At 37.7% G+C, this 19158-nt stretch overlaps 1 protein-coding gene across 3 annotated transcripts in view; it reads right to left on the bottom strand.

Annotated features, from left to right (window-relative positions):
- The window catches only part of RNF150 (ring finger protein 150), a 280009-nt gene that overhangs the window by 8028 nt on the left and 252823 nt on the right, over positions 1 to 19158 (bottom strand). Inside the window, exon 7 of one of the 3 annotated variants that reach the window (XM_050790240.1) lies at positions 8136 to 8202. The exons of 1 other annotated variant lie outside the window; for it this stretch is intronic. In XM_050790240.1, the coding sequence (XP_050646197.1) occupies positions 8153 to 8202 (50 nt within the window). In that variant the 3' untranslated portion in view covers positions 8136 to 8152. Of the gene's footprint in view, positions 1 to 3284; positions 8203 to 19158 lie in introns of those variants that run through there. One more of the 3 variants, XM_050790238.1, reaches the window with a different exon arrangement.

Raw genomic sequence — 19158 nt, 5'->3', positions numbered from 1 at the left:
TATAACCATTAAAATGGCGTTTTCAAATAATTTGTAGTTACATGAGAAAATGTTCACAGTATACTGTTAAGTGAGAACAGAAATATTTAAAGCTTTGTATGCAATGGGGTCAACAGAGAAAGTTAAATGGAAGCAAGGAAACCAAAAATGCTAACGAGAGTCATGTCTGGGGTTGGGATTTATGTTCATTTTCTTTTAACTTTTTTTTTTCAGTTCTCCCAAATACTCTTCAATGAACATATATCACTTACTCATTCAAGACCTATCTACTGTGTCCCTACTGCACACTAAGGATGATGCTAGAGGCTATGGATATAGCGGAGAGCAAGACAATCCCTGTCCTCAAGGAGCTTAGTGTCTGGTGGGAAGGTAGACCGTTCACTAGGCAATTACAACACAATGAGATAAGCACCAGGATGGAAGATGTACCGGGTATTACAGAAGCAGGTAAGAGGGCTATGTAACCATATACTGGGTACAATGTCTGAGTCCTAAAGGATAATCTGTGTTATAGTCAGGTGAATAAGAAGAAATAATCTTTTAAGCAATAGCATGTGCAGATGGCTGGAGGTGATAGGGAGCTGTGGGCAGGCAGATATCAGAGAGTTTTTAATTTGACTGGAATGCAGAGTCAAGCTAGGGAATATGGACAGAGGAGCCCAGAGAGCTGAGCTGCATAAAGGCAGCTTTCAACCCCAAAGGTCTTATACTTTCTCTTACTTTGCAGAAGAAATATGCAATTAAAAAAACCAACAAAAATGTCTAAGTACTAAAGAATAATAATGGTTATAATACTTGTGTTCTGATAATCACTAATGTAATTTTTTCATGTTGTGACACAGTTAAGAAAAATACCTGAGTTTCACGAAGGACAGTGAATTCCTAAGATGTTTTAAAGGAGACAAATAAGAGAACTAACAAAGAATTATGGCCTGAAGAATCAGTTTCAAAGAAATGGGGTATTTCACAGGGAAATATCCAACCTAAAGACTAAGCTCTTATATGTTTCCTAGATCCATAATTGCAGGAAGTTCATAGCAATGTAACAGATCAATGGTTAAATGAAAACCCTGGAAGCAGCTCTATAAAGATACAAGTCTTTGGTATTTAAAAACAGTGGCATTACACAAATAGTCAAGAAAACTAGTCATTTAGAAAAAAGTGAAACTGGATCTGTGCCTCACACTTCACTACAAGTGTGATGTGTGTGTGTGTGCACTTCCTTTCCATTTATCTTCTCCAGAGCCATCTGGTGCCTTTGATCCCTGACCTTCGGGGAATTCTCAAGGGCAAACAGAGATGGTTTTCCCTTTCCCCATAGCTGATTCGTGCTTGTTTTCTCAGCAGGGTCGTGGCGTGCTGTTGTGCAGGGTGTGTACTGCACTACTGCAGAGCACAGCTTCACTCCGGAGTCCGAGTGAGCAGTGGCTCCTGAAGTGGGGCAGGACACAACCCACACAGCCGGATGCAAGGGCTTGCTGTGTCTCCAGTCTACTAAGTCATGGACTGTTCATCTGTTTTTTGCAGTTGCCTAAATTTTGTTATTGTCTCTTCTTGCATTTTACCTGTCCATGTTGTGCTCTGTCTTAAAAAAAAATCCCTTCACTGTGGTTTTTGTGGAATTTCAGGAGAGACTGGGAGTGGCTTCAAATGGCAGGTCCACTCTTTTTGCTCAGTGCTCTTCTTAAGCATCATTTTTACAATAAGAACTATATATATGTGTGTGTGTGTGTATACTTTACACTTATGAGAACTGGGAATCTATCTTACTTTATACTGTATTCTAGCCTCTGCTATTAGTAACGGCATGTGTTATTTTGTCAAAATTGTTTTTCTTCTTCAGGGCTGAAGTTTAATTGTCTAGAAAATGAGAATTTGGACTGGATGCATTAGAGTCCTTTCCAGTTGTTGTTTATGCATGTTTATGTGTTGATGCCAATCCAATACAGGGCCTCCTACATAGTGGGTTCCTGATGAATAATTATTAGATAGAATGACCACTGAGAAACAAAGTTGCCTTTTTTACAATTCTTCAGATTGTTTTTATTTTTGCAATTTTTTTTCTTAATAAAAAAGGCCTGCTATTGTATATTTAGTACAAGTATGAACGAATGGGAGAATTCCCACTTGGAGGTGTAATGAAAGCTGAAATCTTATTCCTGGAGATAAAAAATGAGAGCTGTACTTTATAGAGAATTTAATTTCCACTTCTTCTCTTGCAGTGGCCCATCAATCAACTCGGCTCACAGGAAGCCAAAATTTTCAGCTCACAATTAAACTGGAAGTCAACCAAAGAGCTCATCATGGAATGAATTTATGACTTTCATATGGGTCCAGCAAAAAAATAAAAAAATAAAAAAGCAGCACAGATAAAGAGCTGAGTTAGTTACAGTTCTATAGAGACAGAACTCACTGCTACCTACAGTGGCAGCTTCTCAACTTCATTCTGGCTTTGCAGCCACCAGCCTCAGCAGATCCCATAGTTTTCTAAATGGGAGTGTGTGAACTGAAAGAAAAAGGGGCCACAGGGACTGATGTAACTATGAGCTGCTGAATTCATGGTGCTACTTTGGAAATTAAGACTGTACTATACAGTGCAAGGCAAAGGTGAATTCAAATAAATGAAAATAGAGAAATTTACAAAAATGGTTCAATTTTTATGATATAACATTGCACCAATATCATCTAATCATTTTCCATTTAAAACCTTGTTTCTAAAATAATCCGAGGATGTGAAATTATTCTAAGTATGTCCTATGTTTTTAATGAAACTTGGTTTGTTCCGCAATTTTTAACAGTGTTTATTGTTTAATCAAGGCAGATGTTTTACTTTTAGGCTACAATAATATGAATGAAAACTTTGTCAGCAAAATATTTAGAAGGTTCTCTGCAGTTGGTACTAATTGGGGATGATAAGTGGCTATTAATAACATAAATGTTGACTGAATTTGCCTCCTTCTCTGCAAAAACTAACAAAAACTAATGTAAAAGTAATATTAGCCCTCATTGGATATAATCACCCTTTGATGTATTTTTATTTGAGGTATTTTTATTCCAGTTTAGAGATGAAAAATACTCTTAGTCCATTTGACATAGTAGGATCCTATCTATTTGATATACTTTCTTCCTTTGGTTTTCTGTTTTTTTTTTAAATTTATTTTTTATTATTATTATACTTTAAGTTCTAGGGTACATGTGCATAACGTGCAGGTTTGTTACATATGTATACTTGTGCCATGTTGGTGTGCTGCACCCATCAACTCATCAGCACCCATCAACTCGTCATTTACATCAGGTATAACTCCCAATGCAATCCCTCCCCCCTCCTCCCTCCCCATGATAGGCCCCGGTGTGTGATGTTCCCCTTCCCAAGTCCAAGTGATCTCATTGTTCAGTTCCCACCTATGAGTGAGAACATGCGGTGTTTGGTTTTCTGTTCTTGTGATAGTTTGCTAAGAATGATGGTTTCCAGCTGCATCCATGTCCCTACAAAGGACACAAACTCATCCTTTTTTATGGCTGCATAGTATTCCATCGTGTATATGTGCCACATTTTCTTAATCCAGTCTGTCACTGATGGACATTTGGGTTGATTCCAAGTCTTTATATTGTAAAACATTGAGAGATTTAAACAGGAGGTAATCTGATTTGCCTAACATTTTAAGAGGTCACTCTTGCTGTTACAAGAAAAATATTGGCAGGACAATGGGCAGAAGGAATCCAGTTAGGAAACTATTACAGGAGAACAGAGGACACATGGTGGCTTGTTGTGGTGATAAGGGTGGAGATGAGGGGACAAATGAAAGAATGATTTTGAATGAAGGATCCACAGGAAATGATGGACTAGCCAAGGGCAGTAAAAGAGGAGAAAGTAGAGAATAATTCCCATGTTTTTGAGCAATACAGATACCATTTATTGAGCCAGAGAAACTAGAGAAGAAGCAGGTGTTAGAACTACATCAAGAGTTCAGGTTTGCATATGCTGTGTTTGAGATGCCCAAGGTTGATGTGGAGCAGGCAGCCAGATACTTGAGTCTGGAGTTTAGAGGAGAGGCCATGACTGTCAATACATTTGGAAGTCTTAGTACAGAAAAGGTATTTTAAACCACAGAAGAGATGAGGTTTTTTTGTTTTTTGTTTTGTTTTTTTTAGGAAGCGATTGTAGCATGAGAAGATAAGGTCAGGGACAGAACTTGGTGAAACCCAAACATTGAGAGCCAAAGACTCAAACTGGTGACTCTTGATGCTGTTTTGTTTGGGCTGGACAATGTTTTATTTTGTTTCAAATGTGAATTAGTTACCAATATTTGGAAGTCTGGACATTTCACATACAAATTTGTGTTTGAAATTTGTCTTGGAAAATGGAAGATATGGTAATATGTGCCTGATTCCCAGATGGACACCACTGGTGGGAGCTGAGAAAGAGCTGTGCCATTAGCCCAGGGGACACAGGCTCCAGGTTATCACAGTCACCAAATGGGCTACATCAGTGGTTCACACAGATTGCCTGGCCTGTGCAGACATTTATTTGAGTTTGAAGTCTCATAAGAGGAGAGCAGAAGAATAGCAGAGGAAAGTAATCCCCCAAAAGAGCCTGAAAATGGCCAGAGAATGGTAACAGGGAAACTAGAAGAATATAGTGTCATTGATTCATTTCCTCATTTTCCTTCAAATATACTCCTTCGTCTTTTATAAATAAAATCCATACCCAAGGAAAAGAGAGACTGTAGCATTACTGGATCGACTGGGGTGGACTTAAAGACTGATCCCAAGTCATCTCATTCTCTGTCTTCAATCTTATCACAGTGTTATAGAGCGTCTGCTTAGATGGAGCAGAAAATACTGTATTAATTTTATTAATTTATTTTTGAGACAGGGTCTCTGTCACCCAAGCTGATGCAGTGGCATGATCTTGGCTCAGTGCACCCTCTGCCTCACAGCTCAAGCCATCCTCCCACCTCAGTCTCCCAAGTAGCAGGGACCACATACCTGTGCCACTACACCCCACTAATTTTTGTATTTTTGGTAGAGACAGGGTTTCATTCTTGCCCAGGCTGGTGTTGAACTCCTGGGCTCAAGCAATCCTCCTGCCTTGCCCTGCCAAAGTGCTGGGATTACAGGCATGAGCCACCATGCCTGGCCTATTCTATTTTAAATGGCGCTTTGTGACCTACTTTGTTCTCAAAACTATTGCTTTCATATATTTCCACTTGAATTCTGAGTAAAATCCATCAGTAGTCTAAACTGTGGTTAACCAAATAATTCTCAGTGGTGGGGTTTATTAATTCCATTTAGTCCATAAATTATTAATATCTTTGGTTTATCTCCTTCCTCTTAAATACATAAAATGTTACCTAAAGACTCACAAGTTTCCCTTTGTGAAACATGCATTGCAGTTGTAGTTCTGCTGTGGCTTTGATATAATTGTCGGTAACAGTGGGCCCCATGACTGTTCAAATTCTTTCCAACCATGAGAAGACAAGACTCTGAGATCTGCCCTGTTCAGTGCTGGGTATATCCAGGGCCTGTATCAATTCCTTGGCTTAAGCTCATTCCATTATCAATGTTCCCATGTCAGGATCCTGCTGCACTCCTTCATAAAGAGGAGGCACTTGGTAAATATTTCTAGAATTGAGATAAAATTGTAGATGCTTTCTGGTCACACAGGGCCTAAGTATTTTATTTTAATAGCTAATAAGAATATTAATGCTTACTGAGTACTTAGTCCATGCCAAGAACTATACTTTATTTTATTTTTTTGAGACTGGGTTTCGCTGTCTTGCCCAGGCTGGAGCTTAGTGGTGCAATCACAGCTCACTGGAGTTTTACTCTGCCACCCAGGCTGGAATGCAGTGGCACAGTCTCGGCTCACAGCAGCCTCTGCCTCCTGAGTTCAAGTGACTGTTCTGCCTCAGCCTCCTGAGTAGCTGGGACTACAGGCATCTGCCACCACACCTGTGCAGCCTCTACTTGAGCGATTCTCCTGCCTCAGCCTGTTGAGTAGCTGATTTTTTTTTTTTTTTTTTTTTTTTTTTTTAAGTAGAGACGAGGTCTCACTATGTTGACTGGGCTGGTCTTGAACTTCTGATCTCAAGCAATCCTCCCTCCTTGGCCTCCCAAAGTACTGGGATTACAGACATGAGCTACCATGCCCAGCCTATGCTAAGTGCTTTAAATAATTTAATATTCTTAATTAACTATGACATAAAAGTGTTACTATTTCCATTTTCAGGTAATAAAAAAGGTTTAAAATTCCACAGCTTACATAACAGTAAGAGTTGGAAACAGAATTCAAATCCTGGTTTTATCTGACTCCAGAGTCTGTGAACTTGACCATAATTACTTTTTTTTTTTTTGGTGAGAGATAGGGTCTTTCTCTATCACCCAGGCTGGAGTGCAGTGGTGACCATAGTTCACTGCAACCTTGAACTCCTGGGCTCAAGGAAGCTTCTCACTTCAGTCTTCCAAGTAGCTGGGGCTACCTGCTGGCATGCACCACCCATATCTGACTAGTTAAAATATTTTTTTTTTCATAGAAATGGAGTCTCACTACGTTGCTCAGGCTGGCTTTGAATTCCTGGCTTCAAGCCATCCTCCAAAGCACTAGGATTACAGGGGTGAGCCACCATACCTGGCCCATAATCTGTTCTTGAGTTGAGATTCTTAACCCGAGGATTAGTTATTTGTGGGGCGGGGCTGGGGGAGTAGGCATTTAAAATTACATACACACTTTTATAGCTACATAGAGGCCTTTTCCCAGTAGTTTTCATCAGATTCTCAACTCACAAAAGGCTAAGAACCATTCACTGAAATGATTTTTGCATCTCTGGTGAGTTGGATAACACATTACAGTAAGCAACAGAATGGCTTGGTTTTGTTTGTGTGTGTGTGTTTTTTAAATGCATATTTTGGTTTACATTCCACTAGCTATGTGTTCTATTAACTCGACATGATAGTTTTCACATGAAGTCACTGCTTTCCTACTTAATTGTTTCTTTATGGTGGTTATTCAAAGCTAAAGCAGAAAACCATCCTTCCCCGAAGGAGGTTTATTTACTCTACTGCCTGTCTTATGAAAGAAGGCGCAGACCAGTAGCAGGCCGGCATAAATCCTCCTGTGTTAGGAATTAACAAACATTGCCCTCAGAATAAGTGCTCTCTGTTTTGAGAGAAAATAAGGTGGTGGTGAATATAATCCCCCAGGTGGCCTATTCTCCAGGAGGTCTGGTGTTTGTATGCTGGGAGCTGCTTTGCATTACACAAAAGCTTATTTTTCCTCATGTACTTGAAAAGAAAGGTTTCAAAGAAAAATGGCATCTTTCTGTCCACTGCTACTGATGCTTATCTTCTTGAAAATAGGGCATCATTTCCAATCAACCCTGTATTGAACAAGAGCACCATAGGGAAGGCACTTTCAACCACATTGGTTGAATTATAATGTTGCTGTCTTTTCATCTCAGAATGTGAAACTCCCTTCAAGCTGGGGCAGTGTCTATATAGCCTGTCATAATCTTAGTGGGAAAGTTAATTAGACTTTAAATGCAGCATGTTTGCAATCAGGAAATGTGTTCCTTTGAATTATTTTGCTTAGCAAGAATTTCTAAGGAGATAAACTACTTCCCATTTGGTTTATGTTTTCCCATTAATGAGTGGCCTCTGATGTGAGAATGGCAAGGTCTCTGGACTGCTTTCCTCAGAGGGTATGCAATAGGATGGATACTAATATCTAGCATGGACTGGCTCCTTCCTACATGCCAGGCATTGTGCTATGCCATTAAATATATCACACATCACCCTCACAATAATACTGCTATGACGACTTCACATGTTATAGGTGAGGGAGAGCACATAGAAGATGGAAGAAATGGGATCTCAAGCCATGCCAGTGAAATTTGACAGTTGCACTATTCTGGAATGGCAGAGCTACTAGAGTTCTATATGGCAGCCATGTTGCTCTTACAGACAAGACTCAGCCACATTTGGAAACCCAGCAGGCTTATGATACAAATTCATCCATTTGGCCAAGTGAGTTCTAGAATTGTTCAGATATAACTGGCACTTTTGCCTTTTCAATTCCTGCTTCATAATTGCAAATATATACATGTTGTGGTCAAATTAGGAAAATTATTTCTTACCTTTCAGATGGGGAAGTTTAAAACATTGTTTTTATTTGGATTTGGTGAAGAAGAATTCGCTGGAAGCCTGTATATTAAATTAGATCACATAGTTAGGATTTCACTTTGCTTTTATCTCTTTGCTGTTGGTTTTCTTTCCCTGTGACACTTCACCTAGCAGGGGAAAGATTTTCTCCAACTGCTCAAATTCCTTACTGATTTCCTTGGCAGTTCATTCATTGAGTCATTCCTTACTAAGTGCCAAAAGAAGAGGCAATGTGATTTTTACATTAGTTTTACATTTGTTTTTGCAGGGAAGGAGGCAAAATCTAGTGCACATTCGTGTTGTCAACAGTTTCTTTACAATGCCCAATTAGTACCACCTATAGAGAACCTTAAACATTAAGCATAATATCTGGTAGATGAAAGACTTTTGATGAGTGTAAATATGATTGGTATTAAAAAGGAGTATAAAAGAGAAAGTTTCCAAATGGATTTAGAGAGATAGGCAGAGTTCATACATATTTATCCATTTCTGCAACTGTATAAAATTATCTGTAGACCCCATTTATTCATTCAACAATTCACTTAATCTTTATTCAACAGGTGTTTATTGAACATGTATTAGGTACACAGCACTGTTGAAGAGCAGTGTGGAGAAAAGAAAGATGACCTAAATACAGGCTCTGACTTTAAGGTGAATTTGATCTACTAAAAGAGATTAGATTTGTATCTAAAGAAATTTAATACAAGGTGACATATGCTAAAAGAGAGGTGTAGATAAAATGTCAAGGAAACAAAGGTGAGGGAAAAATATCACCTCCAAGTGGGTAACCAAGAGGATTCATGAAGCAGGTTATATGTAGGCTGGCAGTGAGGATCTGATTAGTACTGGGAAGTATGGAGGTAAATGGAATTCCTTTCAGAAGGGCCAGCATGACTATAGCAATCATCAAAGCAAATTTCAAGGCATGTGGATGGTTTGACTTGCCTGTGGCTTAGTGTGTGAAGAATGAGGAAGGGTTCAAACAGGTCACTATGGCTCCAAAAGTGTTGGCTGTGATTTCAATCAAATCAGAGGGAGAAAGATTCTCTATATCCCCATCAACACTTACTATTTTCTGTTTATTTTAAAATTTTATTTATTTTTAATATTAGCCATCCTAACAGGTTAAGGTGATATCTCATTGTGTGTGTGTGTGTGTGTGTTTTTTTTTTTTTTTTGTTGTTGTTTTTTGCAATAGAATCTTGTTCTATCACCCAGGCTGGAGTGCAGTGGCACCATCTTGGCTCGCTGCAATCTTCACCTCCCAGGCTCAAGCATTTCTTGTGCCTCAGCCTCCCAAGTAGCTGGGATTACAGGTTATGCACCACCATGCCCAGCTAATTTTTGTATTTTTAGTAGAGACGGGGTTTTACCATATTAGCGAGTCTGTTCTCAAACTCTTGGTCTCAAGTTGATACACCTGCTTTGGCCTCCCAAAGTGCTGGGATTACAGGTGTAAGCCACCACACCTGGCCTCATTGTGGTTTTGATTCAGATTTCCCTGATGATCGGTGATGTTAAGTATCTTTTTTATGCTTGTTGGCCATTTGTACTTTTTCTTAGGAAAATTATCTATTCAAGTCCTTTGCTTATGTTTCAGTAGGGTTATTTATGCTGTAATTTGAGTTGTAGGAGTTCTTTGTGTATCCTGGATATTAATACCTTATCAAATATATGGTTTGCAAATATTTTCTGTCATTATGTAGCTTGTCTTTTCACTCTGTTGACTGTTTACTGTGTAGAAGATTTTAGTTTAATGTAGTCCAATTTGTCTATTTTTGTTTTTGTTGCCTGTGCATTTGGTGTCATTTCCAAGAAATCCTTACCAAATATAATGCCATGAAGCTTCTCCCTCCTGTCTTCCTCTAGGAGTTTTACAGTTTCAGGTCTTAGATTTAGGTCTTTAATTCATTTTGAGTGATTTTTTTTGTATGCTTATGCTATAAGATAAGGGTCCAATTACTTTCTTTTGCATGTGGACCTCCAGTTTTCTCTACACCATTTTTTGACACTATCCTTCCACCACTATGTAGTCTTGGCTCACTGTTGAGGATTATTTGACCATATACATGAGGATCTCTATTCTGTTTTATTGGTCTATATGTCTGTCTTTATGCCAGCACCATATTGTTTTGATTACTGTCATTCTGTAATATGTTTTGAAATTAGGAAGTGTGAGGCCTTTAGTTTTGTTCTTCTTTCTCATGATCGTTTTGGCTATTTGGAGTAAATATGAGTTTCAGAATTGTTTTTCTGTTTCTGCAAAAAAAAAAAAAAAAAAAAAAAAAGCCATTGGGATTTTGATAAAGATTCCACTGAATTTACAGATTGCTTTGGATAGTATGGACATTTTAACAACATTGTCTTCCAGTCCATGAACATGGGATATCTTTCCATTTATTTATGTCTTAACTTTTTTAAGCAATGTTTTACAGTTTTCAGTGTACAAGTCTTTCACCTTGTTAAGTTTATTCCTAAGTATTTCACTTTTTTGATGCTATCATAAATGGAACTGTTTTCTTAATTTCCTTTCATATTGTTACTGTACAGAAATTCAACTAATCTTTTATGTTAATTTTGTACCCTGCACTTTGGGAGGCTGAGGCAGGAGGATCACTTGAGCTCAGGAGTTCAAGACCAGCCTGGGCAATATAGCAAGATCTTGTCTGTACAGATGAAAAAAAAACTAGCCTGGCATGGTGTCACATGCCTGTGGACCCAGCTACTTGGGAGGCTAAGGTGGGAGGATTACTTGAGCCCAGGTTGAGGCTCCAGTGAGCTGTGATTGTGCCATTGCACTCCATCCTGGGTGGCAGAGCAAAATCCTGTCTCAAAAAGAAAAAAAATATTGCACCTAGAAACTTTGACTTTGCTGAATTAGTTTATTAGTTTTAAGAGCTTTTGAAATCTGTAATCTTTAAAGTTTTCCACATATAAGATCATGTCATTTTGTGAACAGAGATAATTTTATTTCCTCCTTTCCAATTTGGATGCTTTATTTATTTATTTATTTCCTAATTGTTCTGACTAGGACTTCCAGTACTGTGTTTAATAGAAGTGGTAAGAATTAGCATTCTTTTCTTGTTTCTGATCTTGGAAGAAAAGCTTTCTGTTTTTCACCATCTAGTATGATGTTAGCTATAGAGTTTTCATACTTGGCCTTTCTTATGTTGAGAGAATTCTTCTATTCCTAGTTTGTTGAATATTTTTATTATTAAAGCATGTTGAATTTCTTCAAATGCATTTTCTGCATCAATTGAGATAATCATGTGATTTTTCATTCTTTGTTCTCTTAATGTGGTGTATTACACTGACTGATTTTTTTTTGTATATTGAACCATCCTTGCATTCCAGGGATAAATCCCACTTGATCACGGTATATAATCTTTTAATGTACTGTTTAAATTGATTTCCTTATATTTTGTCAAACATTTTTACATCAAGATTCATTGGTTATATTGGTCTGTAATTTTCTTTTCTTTTAGTATCTTTGTCTAGATTTGGTATCACAGCAATACAGGCCTCATACAATAGTTTAGAAGTGTCCCCTCCTCTCCAGTTTTTTTTTTTTTTTTTTTTTTTTTTTTTTTTTGAGAAGAACTGTCATAAATTCTTTTTTAAATGTTTGGGATAATTCTCCCAAAAATGTGTAAAGCCATCTGGTCCTGGGTGTGTGTGTGTGTTTAACAAAAGGTCTTTTTATTACTGGTTCAATCGCCTTACTAGTGATAGGTCTGTTGCAATTTCCCATTTCTTCATGATTCAGTCATAATAGATTGCATTTGTCTAGGAATTTATACATTTCTTCTAGGTTATTCATAGGTGTATATCTGTCCACAGTAATCTCTTATAATCTTTTTTATTTCTTTGGCATTAGTTGTAATGTCTCCTCTTTAATGTCTAACTATTTATTCAAGTCTTCTCTTTATTTTAATTTAGTCTAGCTAAGGATCTGTCAATTTGGTTGATCCTTTCAAAACACAAATTCTAAGTTTTGTTGCTCTATTCTATTGTCTTTCTATTCTCTATTTCATTCATATTTGCTCTAATCTTTATTATTCCCTTTAAATTCTGCTAATTTTGAATTTGCTTTGTTTTCTTTTCTGTAGTTCCTTGAGGTATAAAGTTTGGTTCTTTGAGATCTTCCTTTTTTAATGTAGACATTTATTGATACAAACTTTCCTTTGTTTATTTTATTTTATTTTATTTTATTTTAAGACAAGGTCTAGCTCTACAGCCCAGGCTGGAATGCAGTGGCATGATCTTGGTTCACTGCAACCTCCACCTTCTGGGCTCAAGCCATCCTCCCATTTCAGCCTCTTGAGTAGCTGGGACTACAGGCATGCATTATCACATCTGGATAATTTTTGTATTTTTTGTAGAGATGCGGTTTCACCATTTTGCCCAGGCTGGTCTCAAACTTGTGAGCTCAAGGGATCCATCCACCTCAGCCTCCCAATGTGCTGGGATTACAAGCATGAGCCACCACACCTGGCCCCTTTGTACTTCTTTTGTTGCCTCCCATAAGTCTTGGTACATTACCTTTTTGTTTTCATTTGTCTCAAGAGGTTTTCCAATTTACCTTGTGATTTCTTCTTTGACCCACTGGTTATTCAAGAGTGTGTTGTTGGTTGGGCATTGGGGCTGATGCCTATAAACCCAGCACTTTGGAAGGCCAAGGTGAGAGGATTGCTTGAACCCAGGAGTTTGAGACCAGGCTGGGCAACATAATGAGACTATATCTCTATATGAAAGACAAAACAAAGCAAAATAGCTAAGCATAGTGACAAGTACCTGCAGGCCTAGCTACTCAGGAGGTGGAGGTAGGAGGATATCATGAGCCCAGGAGTTCCAGGCTGCAGTCTCATGTCACTGCACTCTAGGCTGAGTGACAAAGCAAGACTCCATCTCTTTTAAAAAAAGAGGATGTTGTTTAATTTCTACATTTTGATGAGCTTTCCAGTTTGCTATTGATTTCTAGTTTCATTTCACTGTGCCTAGAAAAGATATTTGGTATGATTTCAATCTTCTTAAATTTCTCTCTCTCTTTCTTTCTTTCTTCCTTCCTTCCTTCCTTCCTTCCTTTCTTTCTTCCTTCCTTTCCTTTCTTTCTTCCTTCCTTTCCTTCCTTCCCTTCCTTCCTTCCCTTCCTTCCTTCCCTTCCTCCCTCCCTCCCTCCCTCTCTCTCTCTCTTTCTTTTCTTTCTTTCTTTCTTTCTTTCTTTCTTTCTTTCTTTCTTTCTTTCTTTCTTTCTTTCTTTCTTTCTTTCTTTCTTTCTTTCTTTCTTTCTTTCTTTTCTTTCTTTCCTCTCTTTCTTTCTTTCTTCTCTCTTTTCTTTCTTTCTTTCTTTCTTTCTTTCTTTCTTTCTTTCTTTCTTTCTTTCTTTCTTTCTTTTTCTTTTTCTCTCTCTCTCTTCTCTTCCTTCCTTCCTTCCTTCCTTCTTTCTTTTCTCTCTCTCTCTTTTTCTTTCTTTCTTTCTTTCAGATGGAGTCTTAATCTGTCACCCAGACTGGAGTGCAGTGGTGCAATCTTGGCTCACTGCAAGCTCTGCTTCCCGGGTTCATGCCATTCTCCTGCCTCAGTCTCCTGACTAGCTGGGACTATAGGTGCCCGCCATTACGCCCGGCTAATTTTTTGTATTTTCAGTAGAGATGGGGTTTCACAGTATTAGCCAGGATAGTCTCGATCTCCTGACCTCGTGATCTGCCTGCCTCAGCCTCCCAAAGTGCAGGGATTACAGGTGTGAGCCACTCAATCTTCTTAAATTTCTTAAGACTTGTTTTGTGGCCTAACATATGATCTATCCTTGAGAATATTTCATGTGCACTTAAGAAAAATGTGTATTCTGCTACTGTTGGGTGGAGTGTCCTGTATATGTCTATTTGATCCAACTGATCTATAGTGTTGTTCTATTCTACTTTTGCCTATTGTTCTCAGTTTGGTTTTCTATCTATTTTTGAAAATGGGGTATTGAAATCTCTTACTCTTATTGTGTTACTATTTTCCCTTTAAATTCTGTACATGTTTGCTTCATATATTTGGGTACTCTGTTAGGTAAATATATATTAATAATTGTTATATCTTCCTGAATAATTAACCTCTTTATCATTATACAATGACATTCTTTGTCTCTTCTGACAGTTGCTTACTTAATCTATTTTTTCTGATATGAGCACCTCTGTTCTCTTTGGTTACCATTTGCATGGAATATCTTTTTTCATCTTTTCCCTTTAGCTCAGGTGTGTTCTTAAATCTAAAGTGACTGCCTTGTAGATGGCATATAGTTTCCTCTTGTTTTTCATTTATTAAGTCTTTTGGTCTGAGAGTTTAATCTATTCACAGTTAAAATAATTACTGACAGGGAAGTACTTATTATTTTCATTTTATCATTTTCTATGTTGTAGTTATCTCTCTTTTTCCCTCTCTTGATGCCTTCTTGTTAGTTTTGTTGATTTTTTTTTTTGTAGTGCTATACTTTGATTTGTTTCTCTTTTGTGTACTTTTTTGGGTATTTTCTTTGTGGTTACTATAGAGATGACATAAAACATGTTAGAGCTATAATAATCTATTTTAAGCAGAATGTCACATACCAAAACTCTACTCTTATATATTCCCTTCTACACTAAGTTATTGATGTTATAAATTATATCTTTGGTATATTTTACATCCATTAACATATTTTTTTTCACCTTTGTCTTTTAAATTCTATATCAGAATTAAAAGTGATTTATGCACCACCATTACAGTATTTATGCACAACCCTATTACAGTATTCTCTGTTTGTCTACAGATTTACTTTTGCCATTGAGTTTCATATTGCCATATGCTTTCATGTTACTATCTAATGTTCTTTTGTTTCAACTTAAAGAACTCACTTTAGCATTTCTTGTAAGGCAGGTCTAGTGATGACAAAGTCTCTCAGCTTTTGTTAATCTGGGCAAGTCTTTATTCCTCTTCAGTTTTGAGGACAGTTTTTCAGTATATAGTATTTTTCATTGCCATTTTTTCCCCTTTTTCTCAGTACTTTAAATATATCATCTCACTCTTTTCTGGCCTATAAGGTTTCTGCTAAGAAATCTGCTGATAATCATATGTAAGCTCCCTTGTGTGTGATGAGTGAATTTTTTCTTGCTGCTTTCAAGATTCTATCCCTGTCTTTGACTTTGGACAATTTGATTGTAATGTGTCTCAGTGTAGGCCTCTTTAAGTTTATCATATTTAGAGCTCACTGAACTTCTTGAATGTAGATGTTCATATCCTTCCTTACATTTGGGAAGCTTTCAGCCATTACGCCTTTGAAGAAGCTCTTTGACCTTTTCTCTCTCCCTTTTTCTTTTAGAACTCTCATGATGCACATATTTGTCCACCTGATGGTACAGCATAAGTCCCTTAGGCTTTCTTTATTGTACTTCACTTTTTTTTTTTTTTTTTTTTTTTGCTCTTATGACTTGATAATTTCAAGTGACTTGTCCTCAAGTTCACTGATTCTTTCTTCTGTTTAATCAAGTCTGCTGTTAATCTCCCTCAGTAAAATTTTCAATTCAGTTATTGTAGTCTTCAACTCATGAATTTGTTTCTTCTTCATAGTTTTTCTTTGTTGATATTCTCATTTATTCATACATCATTTTCCTAATTATATCCAGCTGTCTATCTGTGCTCTCCTTTAATTCACTGGGCATCCTTAAGATGATTCTTTGAATGAACTATTTATCTGATAATTCATATATCTCCATTTTTTAGGGATGATTTCTGGATATTTGTTACTTTGATTGGGCCATATTTTCTTGTTTCTTTTACTCCTTTTTATGCTGTGTTGGGACTTCAGTATTTGAACTATCTGCCACTTCTCCCAGTCTTTGCAGTCTGGTTTCATACAGGTACAGATAGTTCGCCAACTAGCCCAGCTAGAGATTCTGGAGGTCTCTCAAGCCTTTTCTGAGGATGTGTGCTTTCCGAGTTTTTGTACAGAATCTAATTGCAGAGGTTTGCCAGTTTTACTCAGAAGCTTCCCCAGTGTCTGCATCATTGAAACTTTCTGGTGCTATATAGAAAGTTGTGGTACTGGAGCTCCCCCTTGTGTTTATCTTTGAGACACGTGCTCAACCAAGTCCTCTTGATCACCTTTTTTTTTTTTTTTTTTTGGGTCCCTGACCTGCTGCCTTGTTCCTCTCTGTGCTTAGATTTAGGCAAGACAGAAGCCAGTCCCTTAAGTAACACCCCCTCAAAAAGTCAGAATATTAGACATCCCACTTTACAATCACTTTTCTCTCTCTCTGCCTGAGAAGAACTCTGAGTTGGGAGTTTTCTCCAATGGTACCATGCTATACTAGAGGGGAGGGCCTCTGGTGAATGAGTGAGCTCCATGAATTTTCCTCCTGGGCTTCCAAGAACTTGGCTTTGTCCTTGCCTGGAGTGCAGGAACTTCTTAACTTGTTTCTGTTATTTCTCCCAAAGACAATTGGTCTGTATACATTTTTTAAGTCCACTGGTATCTCCATGGAGGAAGGAGGGTCTGGGGCTTTCTATTATGCCATCTTCCTGTTGTCACTTCCAAACCGTTTTTTTCAACATGGCTGTACTATTTTTCCATCTCTACAAGCAGTGTACAAGAGTTTTAGTTTCTCTACATTTTTGCCGACATCAATCTTTTTTTTGTTTGTTTGTTTTTGAGACAGAGTCTTGCTCTGTCGCCCAGACTGGAGTGCAGTGGTGTGACCTTGGCTCACTGCAACCTCTGTCTCTCAGGTTCAAGCAATTCTCATGCCTCAGCCTCCCAGCTAGCTGGGATTACAGGTGCGTGCCATCCTGCCCAGCTAATTTTTGTATTTTTTTTTGTTTCCCAATAAAATTTTATTTAAATTTATACATAATTTTGATATCCAAAATTTAATAATTCATACACTCATAATAAGATAAGAATGTGACTAAATTTTTGTTTTCATATTTCTTTGACTGCCAATACACTTGGCTTGTATTTGGCTCATATTCATTAAAAATGCCATTTCCATGTAACTTCCTGCATTTTAAGCATTTACTTGCTTTTTATCTCTGCATAGATAAAGCACATACTTTCAGGTTCTTATATTGCTCATTTATGGAACTTTTTAAATTTATTTATTATTATTATACTTTAAGTTGTAGGGTACATGTGCATAACGTGCAGGTTTGTTACATATGTATACTTGTGCCATGTTGGTGTGCTGCACCCATCAACTCGTCATTTACATCAGGTATAACTCCCAATGCAATCCCTCCCCCCTCCCCCCTCCCCATGATAGGCCCCGGTGTGTGATGTTCCCCTTCCTGAGTCCAAGTGATCTCATTGTTCAGTTCCCACCTATGAGTGAGAACATGCGGTGTTTGGTTTTCTGTTCTTGTGATAGTTTGCTAAGAATGATGGTTTCCAGCTGCATCCATGTCCCTACAAAGGACACAAACTCATCCTTTTTTATGGTTGCATAGTATTCCATGGTGTATATGTGCCACATTTTCTTAATCCAGTCTGTCACTGATGGACATTTGGGTTGATTCCAAGTCTTTGCTATTGTGAATAGTGCTGCAATAAACATACGTGTGCATGTGTCTTTATAGCAGCATAATTTATAATCCTTTGGGTATATACCCAGTAATGGGATGGCTGGGTCATATGGTACATCTAGTTCTAGATCCTTGAGGAATCGCCATACTGTTTTCCATAATGGTTGAACTAGTTTACAATCCCACCAACAGTGTAAAAGTGTTCCTATTTCTCCACATCCTCTCCAGCACCTGTTGTTTCCTGACTTTTCAATGATCGCCATTCTAACTGGTGTGAGATGGTATCTCATTGTGGTTTTGATTTGCATTTCTCTGATGGCCAGTGATGATGAGCATTTTTTCAAGTGTCTGTTGGCTGTATAAATGTCTTCTTTTGAGAAATGTCTGTTCATATCCTTTACCCACTTTTTGATGTGGTTGTTTGCTTTTTTCTTGTAAATTTGTTTGAGTTCTTTGTAGGTTCTGGATATTAGCCCTTTGTCACATGAGTAGATTGCAAAAATGTTCTCCCATTCTGTAGGTTGCCTATTCACTCTGATGGTAGTTTCTTTTGCTGTGCAGAAGCTCTTTAGTTTAATGAGATCCCATTTGTCAATTTTGGCTTTTGCTGCTGTTGCTTTTGGTGTTTTAGACATGAAGTCTTTGCCCATGCCTATGTCCTGAATGGTACTACCTAGGTTTTCCTCTAGGATTTTTATGGTATTAGGTCTAACATTTAAGTCTCTAATCCATCTTGAATTAATTTTCGTATAAGGAGTAAGGAAAGGATCCAGTTTCAGCTTTCTACTTATGGCTAGCCAATTTTCCCAGCACCATTTATGAAATAGGGAATCCTTTCCCCATTTCTTGTTTCTCTCAGGTTTGTCAAAGATCAGATGGCTGTAGATGTGTGGTATTATTTCTGAGGACTCTGTTCTGTTCCATTGGTCTATATCTCTGTTTTGGTACGAGTACCATGCTGTTTTGGTTACTGTAGCCTTGTAGTATAGTTTAAAGTCAGGTAGCGTGATGCCTCCAGCTTTGTTCTTTTGACTTAGGATTGTCTTGGAGATGCGGGCTCTTTTTTGGTTCCATATGAACTTTAAAGCAGTTTTTTCCAATTCTGTGAAGAAACTCATTGGTAGCTTGATGGGGATGGCATTGAATCTATAAATTACCTTGGGCAGTATGGCCATTTTCACGATATTGATTCTTCCTATCCATGAGCATGGTATGTTCTTCCATTTGTTTGTGTCCTCTTTGATTTCACTGAGCAGTGGTTTGTAGTTCTCCTTGAAGAGGTCCTTTACATCCCTTGTAAGTTGGATTCCTAGGTATTTTATTCTCTTTGAAGCAATTGTGAATGGAAGTTCATTCCTGATTTGGCTCTCTGTTTGTCTGTTACTGGTGTATAAGAATGCTTGTGATTTTTGCACATTAATTTTGTATCCTGAGACTTTGCTGAAGAGCTCTTTATGACAA

Source organism: Macaca thibetana, chromosome 5 (assembly GCF_024542745.1).
Source record: "Macaca thibetana thibetana isolate TM-01 chromosome 5, ASM2454274v1, whole genome shotgun sequence".
Classification (NCBI taxonomy): Eukaryota; Metazoa; Chordata; class Mammalia; order Primates; family Cercopithecidae; genus Macaca; species Macaca thibetana.
This window is presented reverse-complemented; position numbering and strand designations above follow the sequence as displayed.